Below are 21,841 nucleotides of genomic sequence, written 5' to 3'. Positions count from 1 at the left end.
AGATTTTGACAGAAGAGAATAACAGTTTTGTTTAAGGCTTGAGTAAAAATAAATGTATGCATTGTAGAAATGTTTAACAGTAAAAATCTACAATCCCCTTATTGAATGTTGATGAACTAATTATACCTGAAAATATATCGAATTTATGACTTCTAGATAGGATATGCTTTTCAGTTTGAGAGTAAATTGTTTATTTAATGGTGAACATGGAGTTAGCAATGAAGGGCATGGAGTTGGGGTAGGTAAGCAGCAAAGGAAAGACTGCTAACATTTTATCCTCCTGCCATATACCAGCCTAATTGTATTTTTGTAGAGTTGCTTAAAAAGTACTCTTTTCAGTGGGAACTACTTATACAAATGTTTTTTTCTTTTCTAGGTAACATTGTACAACACTGATCAGGATGGTAGTGATAGCCCACGCAGTAGCCTTAACAACAGTCTCTCAGATCAGAGTTTGGCATCTGTTAATTTGAACAGTGTTGGAAGTGTGCATAATTATACACCGGTAAGTCTTGATGAAGTTAACATCTTTGTTAAGTACTCCTTTAGTGCTTAAAACTAAACCAGATATCATTGAAGTGCAAATAAAAAGTGAAAATGTGTATTTTTCACAATCAGTTCATTAGCTTAGATAAGTAGAGCAGATTCCTACCTTGACAGTGTATTAATTGGACTTATATTTTACCAGGTTAGATACAAATATATGGTTGTATGATGTTTTATTATTTTGGTCTACTTTATCTGTTCTGTGTCCAAATGAAAAGTAATTGGAATAGGAAAAAAAATTCTACTTCAGTCTAGCAAAGCTATACTTGATGATACTTTACAGTCCTTGGTAAAAGAGTTTAGAAGATGTACATATCACCTCGTTTTCCAGCTGTAGATATGAGAGGGGGATTCTACAAACCACAAAGATTAGGATGACTTGGTACCCAGTTGTTAAGGAGCCTTATATTTTTAATTTTAGTCTGGAAAACAAAGCTATGCTATTAAGGGACCTGTGTGTGCTGATTTTGTTACCTATAATAAGAACATGACCCTTGTGTTATTTGATACCTCTTTTCAAATCATCTGGCAACTGTCTTCCCTAGAAGATAGAACAGAGCCCAAGAGCCATATACTACTCTGTTCTTTGGTTTAAATTTGGTCTCACTAGTTCAGTCCCTATCCCAGATTGAGTAAATAGGCAAAACCTTATACAGGATAAAGATACACAGGGGTGGGAGGAACCTTAAATAAGAAAACAACTCCAGGGAAACCAAACTGAAAGAGCAGAATTAAAATTCACATTGAATGTAAAAAAACAAAAGGTGGCTCTGCAAAACTGTTTTCAGTGCTCTGGGGAAAAAAATACTCCTTCAGAATGCAGAAGTAACATAATGGAATAACAGTTATGTAAAAGAAGGTACTAGATCTGGAGAATTGAGAATTATAGGTGTCCCTGAAGAAGCAGCTAGAATAGTGAGCATAGAAGCAGTTTTCAGAAGAAATAGAGATTATAAAAGGGTTACTGAGCTGTAGGAAAAGTTAATGGGGAAAAACCTATACCTAGACACATCATGACACATTTTAAAATTTCAAAAGTAATCATCCATATAAATACTCTGGTAGAAGAAATAAGATATATTCAAAGAAACACAAATCATACTTCTGGAATGCTAAGTATCAGAGGATAATGGAATACTTCATGTAGAGTTTTGAGGGAATAGGTTTGGATTATGTCCAGCTAAATTTGCATTCATATGTGAACTCAAGAGAGAGACCTTCTTTGATACATGGAGCTTAAAAAGCATCCTACCTTTGTTTTCATGTACCCTTCCTAAAAAACATTACTTCGCTGATCAAGAGATGAACTAGAGTAAAGCATTCAGTAATGATGAAATCACGATATAAAAGGATTGGTTGGTGCATTGAAGCAAACTAAGCAAAGATTTAATGATTTTAAGTTGCTTTTAAAATAATGTGAATGTAGGAAATCTTGACAGCAAACAGAATCAAAGAACACAGAGTATGGTATCAGAAAATAAAATAAAAGGAAAAGAAAAAATTAAATTTGTAGAACTAGGTGACAGAAGAAAGAACAAACCTATCTATGTACACGTAGGAGGGTTAAACTTCGCTGTGAAAAGCCAGACATTGTAGACCGCTCTTATTTATTTATTTTTTTAATGTTTATTTATTTTGAGAGAGAGAAATAGAGAGCAATCGGGAGGGACAGAGAGAGAGGGAGACAGAGAAACCTAAGCAGGTTCCGTAGTGCCCTTGCAGAGCCGGACACAGAGCTCCAACTCACGACCCATGAGATCATGACCTAAGGTGAAATTAGGAGTCGGATGCTTAACTCACTGAGCCACCTGGGTGCCCCTAGACTGCTCTTTTTCATTTAACAAGACACCAAGTGGTCATCAAACACTTCTTAAGCAATCGTATAGCACCAGCTGCTGGTTGGGCTTGTCACAGGTGTATAGATTGAGCCTGTAATGACACAGTGAGCCCAGATGCACTGGGACAGTGTTACTACTTATGTATAAGCCAGATCAGTATGGTGTCAGCTCCACATCCCACAGGATGATTCCAAACTAGGGGAGCCAGGTGACAGACTTCACAAGTGGTGGGTCACTGTAGTGCAGGAACACATTCCATACTGCAACTAAGCAGTTGTATAACTTACAGCTGTACCCTAAGAGGGTAAAATAGAAAGTCCCCTGCCTTGCTGGAAATAGGGAGGCAGATGAGAAACTGTCTCGTGGCAACTTCCTGCAAGGTAGAGAGGGGGATGAGAAACTGCCCCATGGCTGCCTCCCACAAAATAGGAAGGCAGATGAGAGATGGATGAGAACTTGCTCCTCATAAGACCACTCGCATTCCATGTTCCAGGATAATCGCCACAGCTTAGGTCATCCTGCCATTGAGCCTTGCCTCTATGGCCTGTGTAGAGATGTGTAATGTTGCCAATGTGTCAGTGCCAGTACCACCCCTTGATAAAATCTTTAAGAGATACAGATGATCATTTTTTATTTTATTTCTAGTTGTGCTGCCTTCAACGATAATTCTTATTTTTTAGGTAGTTATGCTGTTTGTTTTTTTTTTTTTCTTTGCATAGCTCAAAGCCAGGCTGTATTTGTTTTTCTCAGAATCTTCTTTACCTGTTACCTTTCGTTTCTTATTTCCCCTTGGTTTCATTTGAAACAATTTTCTTTAGAAATGGAGAGTTAGGTGTATTGAAGCTCCTTGCTGCTTTGGGCAGTGCCATACAACCTGACTCACAGTATTTGAGTTTAAATACTTAAAGATTAATTGAATAAATGAATGAGAAATGTTAGTAATACCCTAATAGAGTGGAGTTGGAGACGAAATTGCTTCAGAAGAATCAAGATGAAGATTCTGCAGAAACTGGAAGGGTTCCAGGCCTGGCTCATCATTTATTAGTGTGATCTTGGGAAGGTCATTGAACTTCTTTGAACTCTTTCCCCTCTTTTATGAGATGTGGTGATTGGGTTAGATTTCTGTGGTTCTTTAAAATCCAAGTTAACAATTTTGTGGTCTTGTCCTTTATGTGTACCCAACTTAACAGAGAATGGGAAAGCCAAAGACAGGGACAATATTCAAATAGTTTCATTCCTGTATTGTATGTAACAAACCAATTCTGATGTATAGAGCTCCTAAATTAGTGGTATTTTCTTTTAACGTTAGGTGACAAACCATCCAGAAACGGTCTCTCAGTCATTAACTCCTCAACAGCAGCCACAGTACAACCTTCCCGAACGAGACAAACAACTACTTTTCTCAGAGTATAATTTTGAAGATCTCAGTGCCTCATTTCGGAGCCTTTATAAGTCAGTTTTTGAGCAGTCACTTAGTCAACAAGGTGAGTTTGTTTTCTTGGGGGTGGGGATTGTTTTATTGAAGTGTAATTGACATACATATCCTATTAGTTTCAGGTGGACTTTTTTAAAATACCTTTTTTGTAAAATAAAGTTTTCTAAAAATTTAATTTATTTTTTAAATTTACATCCAAGTTAGTTAGCATATAGTGCAACAGTGATTTCAGGAGTAGATTCCTTTTTTTTTTTTTTTTAATGTTTATTTATTTTTGAGAGAGAGACAGAGCATGAGTGGGGGAGGGGCAGAGAGCGAGGGAGACACAGAATCCCAAGCAGGCTCCAGGCTCCGAGCTGTCAGCACAGAGCTCAGTGTGGGGCTCAAACTCACAAACCGTGAGATTATGACCTGAGCTGAAGTCGGACGATTAACCGACTGAGCCACGCAGGCGCCCCCAGGAGTAGATTCCTTAATGCCCCTACCCATTTAGTCCATCCCCCCCCACACAACCCCTCTGTTTGTTCTCCATATTTAAGAGTCTCTTATGTTTTGTCCCCCTCCCTGTTTTTTAATTACTTTTGCTTCCCTTCCCTTATGTTCATCTGTTTTGAAAAAAAAAATTTTTTTTTAACATTTATTTATTTTTGAGACCGAGAGAGACAGAGCATGAATGGGGGAGGGTCAGAGAGACGGAGACACAGAATCTGAAACAGGCTCCAGGCTCTGAGCTGTCAGCACAGAGCCCGACACGGGCTCAAACTCACGGACCGCGAGATCATGACCTGAGCCGAAGTCGGCCGCTTAACCGACTGAGCCACCCAGGCGCCCCTGTTCATCTGTTTTGTATTTTAAAGTCCTCATATGAGTGAAGTCATATGATACTGTTGTAAAGGAAATTTTTATTGAAAAATCTTTTTAAGGCTTATTTTCACATAGCAGCTGTTACATTTCTTTAATGGTTGAACAGTATCATCATGATCAAACTGAATATTCTTTGTGCCTTTACTGTGCCCTGTGTATATTTATATAATAGCACAAGAATGCAGATCAATTTCATCTTGCATACTTACTTCACTTCCTAGTGGTGTCCTGGAGGAGTGCTGTGTGAAGAGTTCTGACACTGCATCTGTGCCCTGTGGGGGAGGCTGCCATGGTTAATTAGTGTCTGGCATGTGAAGTGTTTGAGTGGTAAATGTTGCACTACAGGAATAGATGTGCCTTGCCTTTCTGTACCGTTATTAGCAAAGAGATAGCTGTTGGAATATGGTAGCACCAAGTTTGTAATTTAATGTGTGGCACTTATAAGTGAACACTATAGGATCACCATTTTATACAACACACTTAAATCATATTTTAGCAATAAAAGTGATTTTGGTTGAGATGCTCTGTTGGCATCTCAGTCAAATGCTAGATTGTTCTGTTATGTGTTACTGTCCTTTAGCTGCTGGTTTAATTTTAGTTAGAGTCATGTGATAGGATCAAGATGTTGCATTGTCCTTCCTCCATAAAATACTAGTCAGAAATTGTTGGGAACTCTACTATTAAAGTACTTTCTAATTGCTTCGTTTGACAAATTATTTCTGCCCCAACTCAGAGAGCGTACCTGTTCACAGCAGTGAATAAAATAGACAAAAATCCCTGTGTTTATAGTTTACATTTTAATGATTATCATTGTCAGATACTATGAAAGTTAGTTATTTGCATCAGTGAATATCAGTAACTTGTACAGGAAGTTGGTTTTTCTGGTTAAGGTAAGATTCATGTATTTTTCTCAAATTTTGTTTTAAATTTTCTTTCTAGAAAAGTGCAAAAGGGACTAATACAAGATTTTGCTAGCAGATCCAGCTGTGGTGATCATATTAGGAAAATACTGGCTTTGCCCTGCGTCGGGCTCTGTGCTGACAGCTCGGAGCCTGGAGCCTGCTTCAGATGATGTGTCTCTCTCTCTGTTCCTCCCCTGCTCACACTCTATCTGCCTCTCTCAAAAATAAATAAACATTAAAAAAAGAGAGAGAAATACTGGCTTTGAAATAGCAATGGCAAGAATTTCTGAAACCCCTAATGATATTTCATCATACTAAATTTTTTTTTTTAAACAATTTGGGATTGAAAATGGAATAGATCATATCTGGGTTCCCTTTTAAAATGGTAAGATGTTATTGGAAATAGATAATGAAGTAACTGCTTTATTTTATGTGACTGTAAAAACCTTGTAGATTCCCTGTAAATAACAGTTCTTTCCAGGGCCAAGGCAAGAACTTAACTCTTCCGTGTATAAAATCTTAATTTATTAGGTTTTGAGGTTATCTTACAAAGTACTCTAATGCAATTTTGCTATTAAAAAAAATTTAGTTTATTTTTTGAGAGAGAGAAAGAGCAGGGGAGGGGCAGAGAGAGAGAGAGAGAAGGAGAGAGAGAGAATCCCAAGCAGGCTCCCCACTGTCAGCACAGAACACAGTGCAGGGCTCGAACCCATGAACCGTGAGGTCATGACCTGAGCTGAATTGAGAGTCGGATGCTTAACCGACTGAGCCACCCAGGTGCCTCTAATGTAATTTTACTATTAATGGGGAGTATGAGAATAATATCACTTTTGTTTAAAAGGTTTGATTCTTTTACTGACTGGCACTACGCTTCAAGATTTTATTTTTCATTTAATAAAATTTTTCTTGTGTTTGGTTCAGTAAAATGTGTTATGTGCCATCCTTTGGGATCTGTAAGTAGCGTAGTCATGTAGAACAAAATATTGGAATAAGATTTCTTAAAATGAATGTCTACCTGCAAACCAAAAGTACATTATTTTTAACATTAGGTGCTTCTGGTCTAATCATCATTATCATCATAGCAGCTAACATTTACTGAGCTCATCCGCACCCTGCACTTGCACCATGGCATTTAATCCTCACGATTCTGTGAAATAGATATATCATACCCATCTATAATTGAGGTAATGGTGGCTTGCAGAGGTTAATAACTTTTCAAAGTTACCAAGCGTGCAGATGGCAGTACAGAGACTTGAATCCTTACTTTCCGGTGCTGTAAATTATGCAGTCTTAGTCCCTAAAGTGTACATGTCTCAAGAATACTCCATAAGCCAAATGAAGAAGCAGTGGAGGTGGCTGTTTTGTTTCTCTTAGTTTTAAGAATTCTAGCTACCTTTGACTTAAGAGTTTTTGGAGTAGTCAAAGAGTTCAGAAATAACAGGGCCTTATTTTCCTTTCCACCTCTGTCAAAGCCTTTGGTCTTCAGGCCTGTAGAGAACCATCCTGGATGTAACCCAACACCTTTCCCACTTTTCCCCTAACATTTACTCGGTCTTTCAAGACTTTATCTCAGATACTGCCTTTTTAAGGAAAAAAAAAAATTTTTGCATTTATTTAGTTTTGAGAGACAGAGACAGAGCACACATGGGGGAGGGGCAGAGAGAGAAGGAGACACAGAATCCGAAGCAGGCTCCAGGCTCTGACCTGTCAGCACAGAGCCCGATGCGGGGCTTGAACCCATGAACCGTGGGATCATGACCTGAGCTGAAGTCGGATGCTTAACCAATGGAGCCACCCAGGCGCCCCTCAGATACTGCCTTTTTAAGGACAGCTTTTCCATATCCCAACCCTTTCCTAACTGAATAGGCAAGAGGCAGAATTCCTGTGTGCCTTCTGTATACTTCTGCCTTAGTACTTACGTTATTGGACATAACCTCCTTGAGTGTCTGTCCTTCTTCTAGGCCATGGGCTACTTGAGGGCAGAGCCTGGTGTTTCTTAACTCTTCTCAGTGATTCCAGAGTCTGGTGTTCAGTGGATGTTCCATCAACACTTTTTAAACCGAACTGCATTGTTTCCTGAGGATGTGTACCTCTGTTCTGTAAACGTCTGTTTATTTTGTAAACGTCTGCCACAAAATACAACTGAAATCTGACCCTGAATGCTCTTGCTTCTCTGACTATGTCTAGGTTTGATGACCATCCCTTCCGAATCTTCCCAGCAGTCCCACACCTCGTGTCCATATCAGCACTCTCCTAGCAACACAGTGAGCTCTCATCCACACAGCAACCAGAGCAACCTGTCCAACAATCATGGCAGTGGCCTCAGCACCACGGGCAGTAATTCAGTCGCACAGGTCTCACTGCCTCACTCCCAGATGCATACACAGCCGTCTCCACACCCATCCCATCGACCACATGGTTTACCACAGCATCCACAGCGTCCCCAGCACCCGGCATCGCACCCGCAGCAACACAGCCAGCTCCAGCCCCCTCACCCCCAGCACCCCTCTCCACATCAACACGTACAGCACCATCCGAACCATCAACATCAGCCGTTAACACATCAGGCGCCGCCACCCCCACAACAGGTATCCTGTAATTCTGGTAAGTTGGTGTCTCCTGACTTGTGTTTGGCTAACTGTGAATTAGGATATGTTCTTTGTTATCTGGGGCTTATGTATATTTACTACCAAAACTCTTCTCTCTTCTCCTTTTGTGTTTCCTTGCTGTAATCCTGTAGTTGTAACGCATTGAATCCGTACATTGTATCAGATTTTTGTGATTAAAATTTATCGTGACATCATAGGCAGACTCAAGGTTAACTACAAGGTTAGTAGGTTTTGGTTTTAACTCTTGTTTGTTCTTCTGGAAAATAAGTGTTTTTGTGATCATTTGAAAGAAGAATGGGATGCACAGTCTGTCTACAATCTATTGTGATTCAGTGTGGTATAGAAGAAAGTATAGATTTGTGTCAGAAAAGCGTGTATTTGAGTCCTCATTATGGCTCTTATGATCTTTCATGTATTTCTCTTAGTCTTATTATCTTCTCATCTATAAATATGGAACTAAAGTACCCTGATATACAGTGTTGTTATGAGGATTGCATTGAGAATACAAATAGGAAATGCCTCGTCAGGTACCTAGCCTTTAAGTATTCAGAGAATGTTCCCACTCTTCCTTTCTTCGCTTATTCCTGCCAAGTATCTCATTTTAGAAAGATAGATTGCAAAGGAAGAAGACATTCTTCACATTCTCATTTTTAAAAAAATCTATTGCTCTTAAGATAGGTCTTGATAGTTTCTGGTGACATGCTTAATTGACATTGCTTATAGACCAGGCATCTCTCTGTACTGCAGCACTCCCAAGGGGTGCCACAGACATAGACTACAAGGTGATTGGGGCCCTTTGGAGCTGTGCCAGAGTACAGATCCTTCCCTCAGCTTGCCTGGCTGCCCACTTAACCATCTAAATCACTGATGAGATTTCTATCCTGGAGGGACAATTTCTAAGTGCTGGCCAGTGCTAGTTCTTACCAATTAGAAATTGATCATTATTTCAGGCAATTAAAAGTCTGTTGAGGGGGAAGTAACCTTTAGATGGTGTATACTGTCTCTTATATTCTGACTTTGCTATAAAGTTTAAGTTTTTCTGAAATGGTTTCCTTTTTTACAAAGTAGAAAAAATAAAATTTGGGGGGAGGGGAGAATTAAGGTACAGAAATGCATATCAGAGTACTTGAAACTTAGTAAGTTTCTTTTCATAATTTATTTTGTTTTCCCAGTTAATAACTAAGTAGGTTCTAGAATAAAGTTGAAAATTGGGTATAGTTCTTTCCTTGATGGAAGATCTCCTAAAACACCTTAAAATTATTTTTAAGTTTATGCCTAGAAAAAAAAGTATAAATATAGGCCTCTTTTGTAACTGTTAGTGTTAGTCACTATTGCCCACCTTTAAAAAAAATTTTTTTTATTGAACTTGTAATTCATGTGCCATGTTACATTAGTTTTAGATGTACAACACAGTGATTCAACAACTCTACGTGTTACGCTCTGTCCACAAGTATAGCTACCATCTGTCACTATACAATGCTGTTAAAATACCTACCACTGACTGTATTTCTTACGCTGTACCTTTCATACCTGTGACTTGTGTCGTAATTAGAAGCCTGTACCTCCCACTCCTCTTCACCCATTTGGCACCCCCAACCTGTTTGTTCTGTGTTTTCAGATTCCACATATAAGTGAGATCTTAATGATATTTGACTTCCTCTGACTTTCTTCACTTACACTTGCCTACCTTTTAATGTCAGTGCACTCTTCAGAAAGTTAAGCTTGTTCTTAGTATGATTTTTTAAAGACACTTTAAAAAAAATTATTGTATTTTATTTTAGAGAGTGCTAGTGGGGGAAAAGGGCAGAGAGTGAGGGATGGGGAGAGAATGAAAATCTTAACCAGGCTCTACACCCAGCATGGAGCCTGATGGGGGGCTTGATTCCATGACCCTGGGATCATACCCTGAAGTGAAATCAAGAGTCAAATGTTCAAATGAGCCACCCAGGCACCTTGTTTTTAATATGATTTTAAGGATTGACTAATGATTGTAGAGATTTGATACCAGTAGAAGTCTGATGCTCTGGTCTTTCTTTCTATTAAATCTAATGATTGCTAGGGCAGAAAAAAGTACTATTACAGCTGAAAACACTCCATCATGTGGTCTTAGTCGCCTGTTATTATATCAGCAGTTGCTTGCAGGAGAAGGAAAGTAGCTGTTCACCTGGAGCTGTTAGGAATAAACATTTTGGCTGTGATAATAATCTCTTTGAATTAAAAATTTGTCATTTATAAGATGAGGCTAAGCAGGTTGTCTTAAATAGGGAAGGAATGGAAGAAACTAATAGTTGTTTGAGTTCCCACTATGTGGTAGGCAATTTAGATACATCATCTCATATTATCTTCCCAATTCAAGTATGAATTACCACATTTAGTAGATAGGAAAGTATAACTCAAAAAAATTAAGTAGTTTGCTTGAGATCAGAGCTAATAAGTGGTAGAATTGGAATTTATTTTGTGGCTCGTCAGGACTTCAAAGATTGTAACACTAGTAATTCCAAAAGGACTAAAATCAGTAACCATTTACTGATTTGTAGAGCTTGTTTGCCTAGCCACTCTCTTGCAGAGATTGCTTTGCGTTGCCAAGTCAGCATTTATTATAGGTTATGGACTTGAAAGTCTGATGGACTTGAATGTTTGTGCCTCAGTTAGGGCATTATTTTTCCCCAACAAATTTCTCGCTAAATTAAGAGTTGCCTAAGGGCAGAGTCATGTTGTCTCTGGTTCATTGTTTATTTGAAACAAAAGTCCATAATTGGCAGGTTTTTGTAAACCAAGTAACCAGTAGTTGATAGAGAGTTATCCGTGTTACGGCAAAAAAATCCTTTTTACTAGTTCTTACCTTTATCCATCCAGGGATGATTCCGATAACAGAATAATTTGTGCAGCAGTCACTGAAGGGAGGATTTTCTTCCTCTGCTCAGTACTGTCTCATTGAGGGTAGTTCTTGCCCCATGCCCCTGAGTAGTGATCACTTTGCTGACATACAGACTGTGGAGTCTTAACCCTCCTGATGATGTCACATCAGAGCGCACTGTTCCTGACTAGAAATGCCCTGGTTTGGATTCATCAGCATTTCTTAGAGAGGTCTCAACCCTTTCTTTTGCTACTTTGCCAGGAGGACTGTATTAAGACATTTCTCTCTCCTAAGGTTGCCTTGTAAGAAATTTGTCTACTTGCTATACAATCTCATTTACCTCCCTTAAGTCACTTAAGTCAGTGCTTTAAGTTATACTGTGTTGCTTCTAAATGGGAACCTACCTCTGAGTTACAAAGAACATATCTCTTAATGTCATAACAAGACAGGAAAATGAACTTCATATAGTGGCGAGGGCAGATGTATTATTGATTTATATGACCTGTAGTGCCTGGCCATTCATTTGTACTGTACAGATGTAAAGAGCACTAATCAAGTTTGACATTTTAAGGTGATAGGGCTATTTGTGAGCTGTCAGACTAGAGCTTAGAAGCACCAGGTTCAAGTTTTGGATTCATCATGGTGACCTTGCTAAGTTATGCCATCTCTCTGGGTTCATTTTCTTTTTATTTATGGAACGAAGAGGAATAAGACCCCTCTTCCTGTTTCACAGAGATGACTGCCCCCAGAAATACATGATATTAATGTGTGCAAATCCATTTGTAAAACTGGATAGGAATCTGCCAGTGTCAGGAATAAGCCCAGCTCATTATCTTCCCCTACCCTATACTTCACACTCACTATTCAAGACTTATAGTGTTGTCAATATTATTTTTATAGGTGTTTCGAATGATTGGTATGCAACACTTGATATGCTAAAAGAAAGTTGTCGAATTGCCAGCAGTGTTAATTGGTCAGATGTAGACCTTTCACAGTTCCAAGGTGAGTATTGGGTCTTTTTGACATATAACCAAATACACATGATCCTGTTTTCTCTCATAGATACAAGTTTCGTTGTGGTAGAAATAGAGGTCTTCTTTTTATTATTATTATTATTTTTTTAACGTTTATTTATTTTTGAGACAGAGAGAGACAGAGCATGAACGGGGGAGGGCCAGAGAGAGAGAGGGAGACACAGAATCTGAAGCAGGCTCCAGGCTCTGAGTTGTCAGCACAGAGCCCGACGCGGGGCTCGAACTCATGGACTGTGAGATCATGACCTGAGCCAAAGTCGGCCGCTTAATCGACTGAGCCACCCAGGCACCCCAGATATCTTCTTATCTAGTGTTTCTTTTGCAGTTGGAGTATGCTTAAAAATTCTGCAAAATTCATAATTAAGTCTTTTAGTCAGTTGATATAGCAGAGGGTCAGACAAGAGTTCTGAAAGAAGTTTGGCCACATTTAGAATAATTAGGCTTTGAATAATTTTTAAATGTCATTTTGCATTGCATGGGAAAATCACTACCAGTGGAAATCTTGAGGGCTAAAAAAAAATTGTGTCTTGTTATTTTCATTGGGATATTTGTAGAACAACCTATGCTAACTGTATTTCTAATGCTTTTCTCATAGGTTTGATGGAGAGTATGAGACAGGCAGATCTCAAGAACTGGTCTTTGGATCAGGTTCAGTTTGCTGATCTCTGTTCTTCTCTTAACCAATTCTTTACACAAACTGGCCTTATCCACTCACAGAGTAATGTTCAGCAAAACGTCTGTCATGGTGCCATGCATCCAGCAAAACCTTCCCAACACATTGGAACAGGTATGGATTTAATTATCTTCTCGATTTTCTCTCCTTATTTGTGTGAAATTCAGTAAGTGAGGTAACTTGGTATGTTACCTGGTATATTAATGGTGACAATGATCTGTTTGCATCTTTTTATTTTTAAGAAATGAAATGAACTCAAATAATATATGTATTTAAGGTATATTTTAGAAAAATTGAGATAAAGAGACTATATTTTTCTGTCATGATTTCTATGATTCTTTTGTTTGCAATTGACTTTCCTTTGTGATCTTTTAAGTTCTCAAACAAGAATTAAATGTTTTAGATACATTTTTATAAGAATATAGTTATGAAGTTATATCAGTTTAAATGTGTATAGACTTGCAAAGAAAATCAGCATGTCTAATTTTATATATCTTCCAAGAATGTTAAGATTTAAATTTCAAAGTTTACTTGAAGAGCACATAATGGTAAATAGTCTCAGTATTTTACTCTTGACTCAAAATTTGTGCTCTGTAGTTTTCATCTCACTTTCTTTTCTCGTTACCTTTGTAGCCATCTCTGATTACAATGCCTTCTCTTTTCTCAAGTTTCTGTTCTGTAGGTGTTTAATATCCAAGTTCTTTCTTCATTTTAATTTCTTTCCACCTTTTATCTCTTAAGTTGACTTTCTGTTTGTTATTTTGGTTTTATATTTGATGCATTTTTAAAAAGTTCTCTCATTTTATTTACTTATTTTGAGAGAGACAGAGACAGCATGAGTGGGGGAGGGGCAGAGAGAGAGGGAGAGAGAGAGAATCCAAAGCAGACTCTGTGCTGTCTGCACAAAGCCCAGTGCAGGACTTGAACTTACCAAACCGTGAGACTATGACCTGAGCTGAAACCAGGAGTTGGATGCTTAACCGACTGAGGCATCCAGGTGCCGCCAAAAGTCCTTTCTTTTCTATCCTGAGTGGCTTTCTTCAACCATTATCCTAGCAAATTTCACATATTTGGTCTTTACATATTCTCAAGATTCCCAGATCTTTCTTTTCCTGAAATCTTTATTTATGTGTCTTTTGGTAGAAATCTTCCATCATCTGTGCTTCTTCCACTTGAATAGCTTACCTAACGTGAAACCCTCAGTGGCTATTTGATTTTGATGACTTACTCATTTCATAAATTATATCCAAGAACCTCATTCAGTGCTTGCCATATACCTGAATTTGTTGAGTGCCCTCTATGTGCCTGACAACTAAGCTTCATGTTTTGATAACTCTTTAGCTCATTCCTGTCTGTGTCTTTCTCTGTCACTTCGTTTTTGGTATCTTCCTGATATATACTCTATGAAAAACATTTTTTATTGTAAAATATAATGTAAAATTCACCATCCCAGTCATCCTTAAATGTATAGTTCAGTGGCGTTAAATATATTCATAGCGTGCAGCTGTCCCCACCATCCATCTCCATAACTCTTTTCATCTTGTAAAGTGGATGATATTCTGTACTCATTAAACAATACATCCCCCGCCCCCCGCCCCACATTCTAACCATCCCTCAACCCCCTGCCAAGGCCCTGGAAGCCACTATTCTACTTTCTGTTTCTGATTTTTGACTACTCTAAGTACTTCATGTAAGTGAAATACAGTATTTGTCTTTTTGTGACTGGCTTATTTCACTTCGCATCTCTTCATCCATGTTGTGGCACATGTTAGAATTTCCTTCCTTTTTATGGCTGTGTACTAGTGCACTTTATGTGTATACCACATTTGCTTATCCACTCATCTGTTGATGAACACTTAGGATGCTTTCATGTTTTAGCTGTTGTGAATAATGTTGCTGTGAACATGAGTGTACTGATATTTTTTCAAGGCCCGGCTTTCAGTTCTTTTGGGTGTATATCCATATCTGGAATTCCTGGATCTTGTGGTAATTCTGTTTCTTTTCTTTTTTTTTTTTAAATATGAAATTTATTGTCGAATTGGTTTCCATACAACACCCAGTGCTCATTCCAACAGGTGCCCTCCTCAATGCCCATCACCCACCTTCCCCTCCCTCCCACCCCCCCCCCAATCAACCCTCAGTTTATTCTCCGTTTTTAAATTTTTTTTTTTTTTTTAACGTTTATTTTTGAGACAGAAAGAGACAGAGCATGAACGGGGGAGGGGCAGAGAGAGAGGGAGACACAGAATCTGAAGCAGGCTCCAGGCTCTGAGCCATCAGCCCAGAGCCCAACGGTGGGCTCGAACTCACGGACCGCGAGATCGTGACCTGAGCTGAAGTCGGACGCCCAACCAACTGAGCCACCCAGGCGCCCCTATTCTCAGTTTTTAAGAGTCTCTTATGGTTTGGCTCTCTCCCTCTTTAACTTTTTTTTTCCCTTCCCCTCTGCCATGGTCTTCTGTTAAGTTTCTCAGGATCCATGTAAGAGTGAAAACATACGTATCTTTCTATGTATGACTTATTTCACTTAGCATAACACTCTCCGGTTCCATCCGTGTTGCTACAAAAGGTCATATTTCATTCTTTCTCATTGCCAAGTAGTATTCCATTGTGTATGTAAACCACAATTTTTCTTTATCCATTCATCAGTTGATGGACATTTAGGCTCTTTCCATAATTTGGCTATTGTTGAAAGTGCTGCTATAAACATTGGGGTACAAGTGCCCCTATGCATCAGCACTCCTGTATCCCTTGGGTAATTCCTAGCAGTGCTATTGCTGGGTCATAGGGTAGATCTATTTTCAATTTTTTGAGGAACCTCCACACTGTTTTCCAGAGTGGCTGCACCAGTTTGCATTCCCACCAACAATGCAAGAGGGTTCCCGTTTCTCCACATCCTCACCAGCATCTATAGTCTCCTGATTTGTTCATTTTAGCCACTCTGACCAGTGTGAGGTGGTATCTCAGTGTGGTTTTGATTTGTATTTCCCTCATGAGGAGTGACGTTGAGCATCTTTTCATGTGCCTGTTGGCCATCTGGATGTCTTCTTCAGAGAAGTGTCTCTTCATGTTTTCTGCCCATTTCTTCACTGGATTATTTGTGTTTCGGGTGTGGAGTTTGGTGAGTTCTTTACGGACTTTGGATACTAGCCCTTTGTCTGATATGTCATTTGCAAATATTTTCTCCCATTCTGTTGGTTGCCTTTTAGTTTTGTTGATTGTTTCTTTTGCAGTGCAGAAGCTTTTTATCTTGATGAGGTCCCAATAGTTCATTTTTGCTTTTAATTCCCTTGCCTTTGGAGATGTGTCAAGTAAGAAATTGCTGCGGCTGAGGCCAGAGAGGTTTTTTCCTGCTTTCTCCTCTAGGGTTTTGATGGTTTCCTGTCTCACATTCAGGTCCTTTATCTATTTTGAGTTTATTTTTGTGAATGGTGTAAGAAAGTGGTCTAGTTTCATTCTTCTGCATGTTGCTGTCCAATTCTCCCAGCACCATTTGTTAAAGAGACTGTCTTTTTTCCATTGGATATTCTTTCCTGTTTTGTCAAAGATTAGTTGGCCATACTTTTGTGGGTCCAATTCTGGAGTCTCTATTCCATTCCATTGGTCTATGTGTCTGTTTTTGTGCCAATACCATGCTGTCTTGATGATTACAGCTTTGTGGTAGAGGCTAAAGTCTGGGATTGTGGTGCCTCCCGCTTTGGTCTTCTTCTTCAATATTACTTGGGCTATTCGGGGTCTTTTGTGGTTCCATACAAATTTTAGGATTGCTTGTTCTAGCTTCAAGAAGAATGGTGAAATTTTGATGGGGATTGCATTGAATGTGTAGATAGCTTTGGGTAGTATTGACATTTTAACTATTCTTCCAATCCATGAGCATGGAATGTTTTTCCATTTCTTTGTATCTTCTTCAATTTCCTTCATAAGCTTTCTATAGTTTTCAGCATACAGATCTTTTACATCTTTGGTTAGATTTATTCCTAGGTATTTTATGATTCTTGGTGCAATTGTGAATGGGATCAGTTTCTTTATTTGTCTTTCTGTTGCTTCATCATCACTGTATAAGAATGCAACTGATTTCTGTACATTAATTTTGTATCCTGCAACTTTGCTGAATTCATGTATCAGTTCTAGCAGACTTTTGGTGGAGTCTGTCGGGTTTTCCATGTATACATGTCATCTGCAAAAAGTGAGAGCTTGACTTCATCTTTGCCAATTTTGATGCCTTTGATTTCCTTTTGTTGTCTGATCATTGATGCTAGAACTTCCAACACTATGTTAAACAACAGCGGTGAGAGTGGACATCCCTGTCGTGTTCCTGATCTCGGGGAAAGCTCTCAGTTTTTCTCCATTGAGGATGATATTAGCTGTGGGCTTTTGATAAATGGCTTTTATGATGTTTAAGTATGTTCCTTCTATCCCAACTTTCTCGAGGGTTTTTATTAAGAATGCTGAATTTTGTCAAATGCTTTTTCTGCATCGATTGACAGAATCATATGGTTCTTTTCTTTTCTTTTATTAATGTGATGTATCACATTGATTTGTGAATGTTGAACCAGCCCTGCAGCCCAGGAATGAATCCCACTTGAGCATGGTGAATAATTCTTTTTATATGCTGTTGAATTAGATTCATTAGTATCTTATTGAGAATTTTTGCATCCATATTCATCAGGGATATTGGCCTGTAGTTCTCTTTTTTTTGCTGGGTCTCTGGTTTAGGAATCAAAGTAATGCTGGCTTCATAGAATGAGTCTGAAAGTTTTCCTTCCCTTTCTATTTTTTGGAACAGCTTGAGAAGGATAGGTATTATCTCTGCTTTAAATGTCTGGTAGAATTCCCCAGGGAAGCCATCTGGTCCTGGACTCTTATTTGTTGGGAAATTTTTGGTAACTGATTGAATTTCTTTGCTGGTTATGGGTCTGTTCAAGTTTTCTATTTCTTCCTGTTTGAGTTTTGGAAGTGTGTGGGTGTTTAGGAATTTGTCCATTTCTTCCAGGTTGTCCAGTTTGTTGGCATATAATTTTTCATAGTATTCTCTGATAATTGCTTGTATTTCTGAGGGGTTGGTTGTAATAATTCCATTTTCATTCATGATTTTATCTATTTGGGTCATCTCCCTTTTCTTTTTGAGAAGTCTGGCTAGAGGTTTATCAATTTTGTTTATTTTTTCACAAAACCAACTCTTGGTTTTATTGATCTGCTCTACAGTTTTTTTAGATTCTATGTTGTTTATTTCTGCTCTGATCTTTATTATTTCTCTTCTTCTGCTGGGTTTGGGGTGTCTTTGCTGTTCTGCTTCTAGTTCCTTTAGGGGTGTGCTGTTAGATTTTGTATTTGGGATTTTTCTTGTTTCTTGAGATAGGCCTGGATTGCAAAAACATCTCATCCTCAGGTTGAAGAAGCAAAGAGGAGTGAAGAAAGATATCGCTCAAAGTCTCTGCAGTAGAGATTGTGACCGGAATGGACTTCCGGAACAAAAACCACTTCTGAAATACATGTGATTTCCACTCATTCACAGGCAGATCTATCCTACTTTAGGTCTTCAGAGATCCCCACTGTGCCAAGCTCAGGGTCTAGCACTGGCGGGAGCTCCACCCTGGATTGCGGAAGTAATCCAAATTACTGCTTGACTATGGTTAGCAGCAGGGTTATCAGCGAATAGCTCTTTTCCAGTTGGTCGGCCTGCCAAAAGCCGAGCCAGGCTTTTCACCGAGAACCCTCTTAGCAAGCTTCCCTGCTTCATTTTTTTGAGGAACCACCATACTGTTTTTCACAGTGGCTATACCATTTTACAATCCTACTAACAGTGTACAAGGCTTCCAGTTTTTCTGCCTCGCCAACATTTGTTATTTTCTGTTTTTTTTTTTTTTCTCTTTCTTTTTAAAAAAAATAGTTATTGGGTGTGAGGTGGTATCTCATTGTAGTTTTGATTTGCATTCGTTGGTAATTAGTGATACTGAGCAGCTTTTCATCTGCTTATTGGCCATTTTTGGATCTTCTTTGGAGAACTGTCTATTCAAGTCCTTTGTCCATTTTTTAACTGGGTTGTGTTTTTGTTTTGTTGCTGAGTTTTTAGTAGTTTTTGTTAGTAGTTCTTGATATTTCTGGTTATTAACCCTTTGTCAGGTACATGATTTGCAGATATTTTCTTTTATTATTTTGTTTTCTTTTTTTACTGTGTTGATAGTATCTTTTGATGCACAGTTTTTAAATTTTTCATGGCGTCCAGCTCATCTGTTTTTTGTTGCCTGTGACTTTGGTATCCTATCCAAGAAATCATTGCCAAATCCAATGTTATGTAGCTCTTTCCCTATGTTTTCATCTAAGAATTTTATGGTTTAGGTCTTGCATTTAAGTCTTTGACCCATTTTGAGTTAATTTTTGTATATGCTGTCAGATAATAGTCCAGTTTCCTGCTTTTGCATATGTATATCCAGTCTTTTCCTAGCTGAAAAGACTGTCCTTTCCCCATAGAAAGGTTTTGACACCTTTGTTAAAAATCATTTGACCAGGGGCTCCTGGGTGGCTCAGTCAGTTGGGCGTCTGACTCTTGGTTTCAGCTCAGGACGTGATCTCATGGTTCATGGGTTCAAGCCCCACATTGGGCCCCACACTGACAGCACAGGGCCTGCTTAGGATTTTCTCTCCCTCTCCCTCTGCCCCTTCCCCACCCCCTCTCAAAATAAATACACAAACTTGAAAAAAAATCATTTGACTATATATGCAAGAGTTCGTTCCTGGGTTCTGTGTTCTATTCCAGTGTTCTTACTATATTTGTCTTTATGCCAGCACCACATTATTTCAGCTACTATATTTTTGCAGTAAGTTTTGAAATCAGGAAGTGTGAGTCTGCCAGCTTTGTTGTTCAAGATAGTTTTGGCTCTTCAGGGTCCCTTGAGATTCCCTATACATTTTAGGATGGGATTTTCTGTTTTTGCCAAAAAGAAAAAATGGATTTTTGATACAGATTACATTGACTCTGTAGATCACTTTGGATAGTATTGACATCTTAAGAGTATTGTCTTCCAGTCTGTGAACATGAGATACGTTTTCATTTAATTTATGTCGTCTTGAATTTCTTTCAGCAATGTTTTTGTCGTTTTCATTGTACAAGTCTTAAACTTCTGTAATAATTCCTAAGCATTTTTTATGCCACTGTAAATGGACTTATTTCTATAATTTCCTTTTTCAGATTGCTCATTGTGTAAAAATGGAACTGATTTTTGCATATTGGCTTTGTATCCTCTACTTTGCTGGATTTACTTATTCTGACAGTTTGCTTACTTTGGGGGTGTAAACTTTGGAGGTTTTTACATATAAGATCATATCTGTGAGCTGAGATAAATATACTTTTTCCTTTCTGATTTTGATGCCTTTTATTTCTCTTTCTTGCTTAATTGCTCTGGGTAGAACTCCCAGTAGTATGGTGAATGAAAGTGGTAAAAGTCGACATCCTTGCTGTGTTCTTGGTCTTAGAAAAGTTTTCAAGTCTTTCACCATCGAACATAATGTTTGCTGTGGGATTTCCGAATATGGTTTTTAACATGTTAAAGTAGCTTCCTTTTATTCCTAGTTTGTGTTTTTATTATGAAACTTTCATCATTAACTTCTCCTGCATCAATTGAGATGAGCATGTAGGTTTATCCCCCCCTTTATTCTGTTAGTGTGGTGTATTGCATTGATCAATTTTCATATGTTGGACTACCCTTTTATATTCCAGAAATAATCTCACTTGGTCATGGTGTTTAATCCTTCTAATATGGTATTAAATTAATTTTGCTTGTATTTTGTTTAGACTTTTTGGATCAGTGTTCATAAAGGACACTGGTCTGTAGTTTCCTTGTTAGGTGTCTTTGTCTCACTTTGGTATCAGGCTAATTTTGGCCTCATGGGATGAGTTAGGAAGTGCTTCCTATCTTTCATTGTTTTGGAAAAGTTTGAGAAGGATTGGTGTTAGTTATTTAAATGTTTGGTATAATTCACCAGTGAAGCTGTCAGGTCCAAGGCTTTTGTTTGCTGATAGATTTTTGATTAACTGATTCAATCTTATAGTTTTAAGTGTATTCAGATTTTCTATTTCTTTGTGATTTAGTCTTGGTGGCTCTTGTGTTTCTAGGAATTTGTTCATTTCATCTAGGTTATCCAATATATTAGTGTACGGTTGCTTGTAGTACTCTCATATGATCCTGTTTTTTTACTTTTTGATCAGTTTTAGTAATTTTTTAATGTTTATTTTATTTTTGTGAGAGAGCGAGCGAGCAAGCACAAGTGGGGAAGGGCAGAGAGGGAGACACAGAATCCGAAGCAGGCTCCAAGCTCTGAGCTGTCAACACAGAGCCCAACATGGGGCTTGAACTCAAACTGTGAGATCATGACCTGAACCAAAGTTAGATGTTTAACTGACTGAGCCACCCAGGTGCCCCATTTTTTATCCATTGTACTATCACCACTTTCATTTCTGATTTTATCCGTTCTCTATTTTATTTATCTCTGCTCTAATCTTTATGATTTCCTTCTTTCTGATAACTTTGGATTTATTCTGTTCTTTTTTTGTAGGTCTTTTTTTTTTTTTTTTTTAATGTTTATTTATTTTGAGAGAGGAATTGAGTGTGCACCAGCATGGGAGGGGCAGAGGGAGAGAGAGAATCCCAAGCAGGCTAACAGTCAGCACAGAGCCTGATGCAGGTCTTGAACTCATGAACCATGAGATCGTGACCTGAGCTGAAATTGAGTCAGACACTTAACTGAGCCACCCAGGTGCCCCTGTAGGTCTTAAAATTGTAAAGTTAGGTTTTTGATGGAGATCTTCCTTGTTTTTATGTGTTTATGACTATAAATTTCCCCCTTGACACTACTCTGGCTGTAAATTTCCCCCTTGACACTACTCTGGCTGTTCCATAAGTCTCCATATGTTGTTTTGTTTACATTTGCCTCTAAGTATTTTCTAATTTTTCTTATGATCTCTTCTTTGATCTGTTAGTTGTTTGAGGGTTGTTTTAACTTCCACAAATTTGAGAATTTTCCAGTTTACTTCTGTTACTGATTTCTAACTTCATCCTGTTGTGGTCAGAGAAGATACTTTGTAT

At 38.4% G+C, this 21,841-nt stretch overlaps 1 protein-coding gene across 3 annotated transcripts in view; it reads left to right on the top strand.

Annotated features, from left to right (window-relative positions):
- Window positions 1–21,841, top strand: part of FOXJ3 (forkhead box J3) — a 148,751-nt gene that overhangs the window by 117,165 nt on the left and 9,745 nt on the right. For all 3 annotated transcript variants that reach the window (XM_042996820.1, XM_042996819.1, XM_042996821.1), the window contains 5 exons: window positions 377–505; window positions 3,694–3,868; window positions 7,773–8,189; window positions 11,952–12,053; window positions 12,681–12,872. In XM_042996820.1, the coding sequence (XP_042852754.1) occupies window positions 377–505; window positions 3,694–3,868; window positions 7,773–8,189; window positions 11,952–12,053; window positions 12,681–12,872 (1,015 nt within the window). The remainder of the gene's footprint in view (window positions 1–376; window positions 506–3,693; window positions 3,869–7,772; window positions 8,190–11,951; window positions 12,054–12,680; window positions 12,873–21,841) is intronic.

This window comes from Panthera tigris, chromosome C1 (assembly GCF_018350195.1).
Source record: "Panthera tigris isolate Pti1 chromosome C1, P.tigris_Pti1_mat1.1, whole genome shotgun sequence".
In the NCBI taxonomy this organism is placed as follows: Eukaryota; Metazoa; Chordata; class Mammalia; order Carnivora; family Felidae; genus Panthera; species Panthera tigris.
This window is presented reverse-complemented; position numbering and strand designations above follow the sequence as displayed.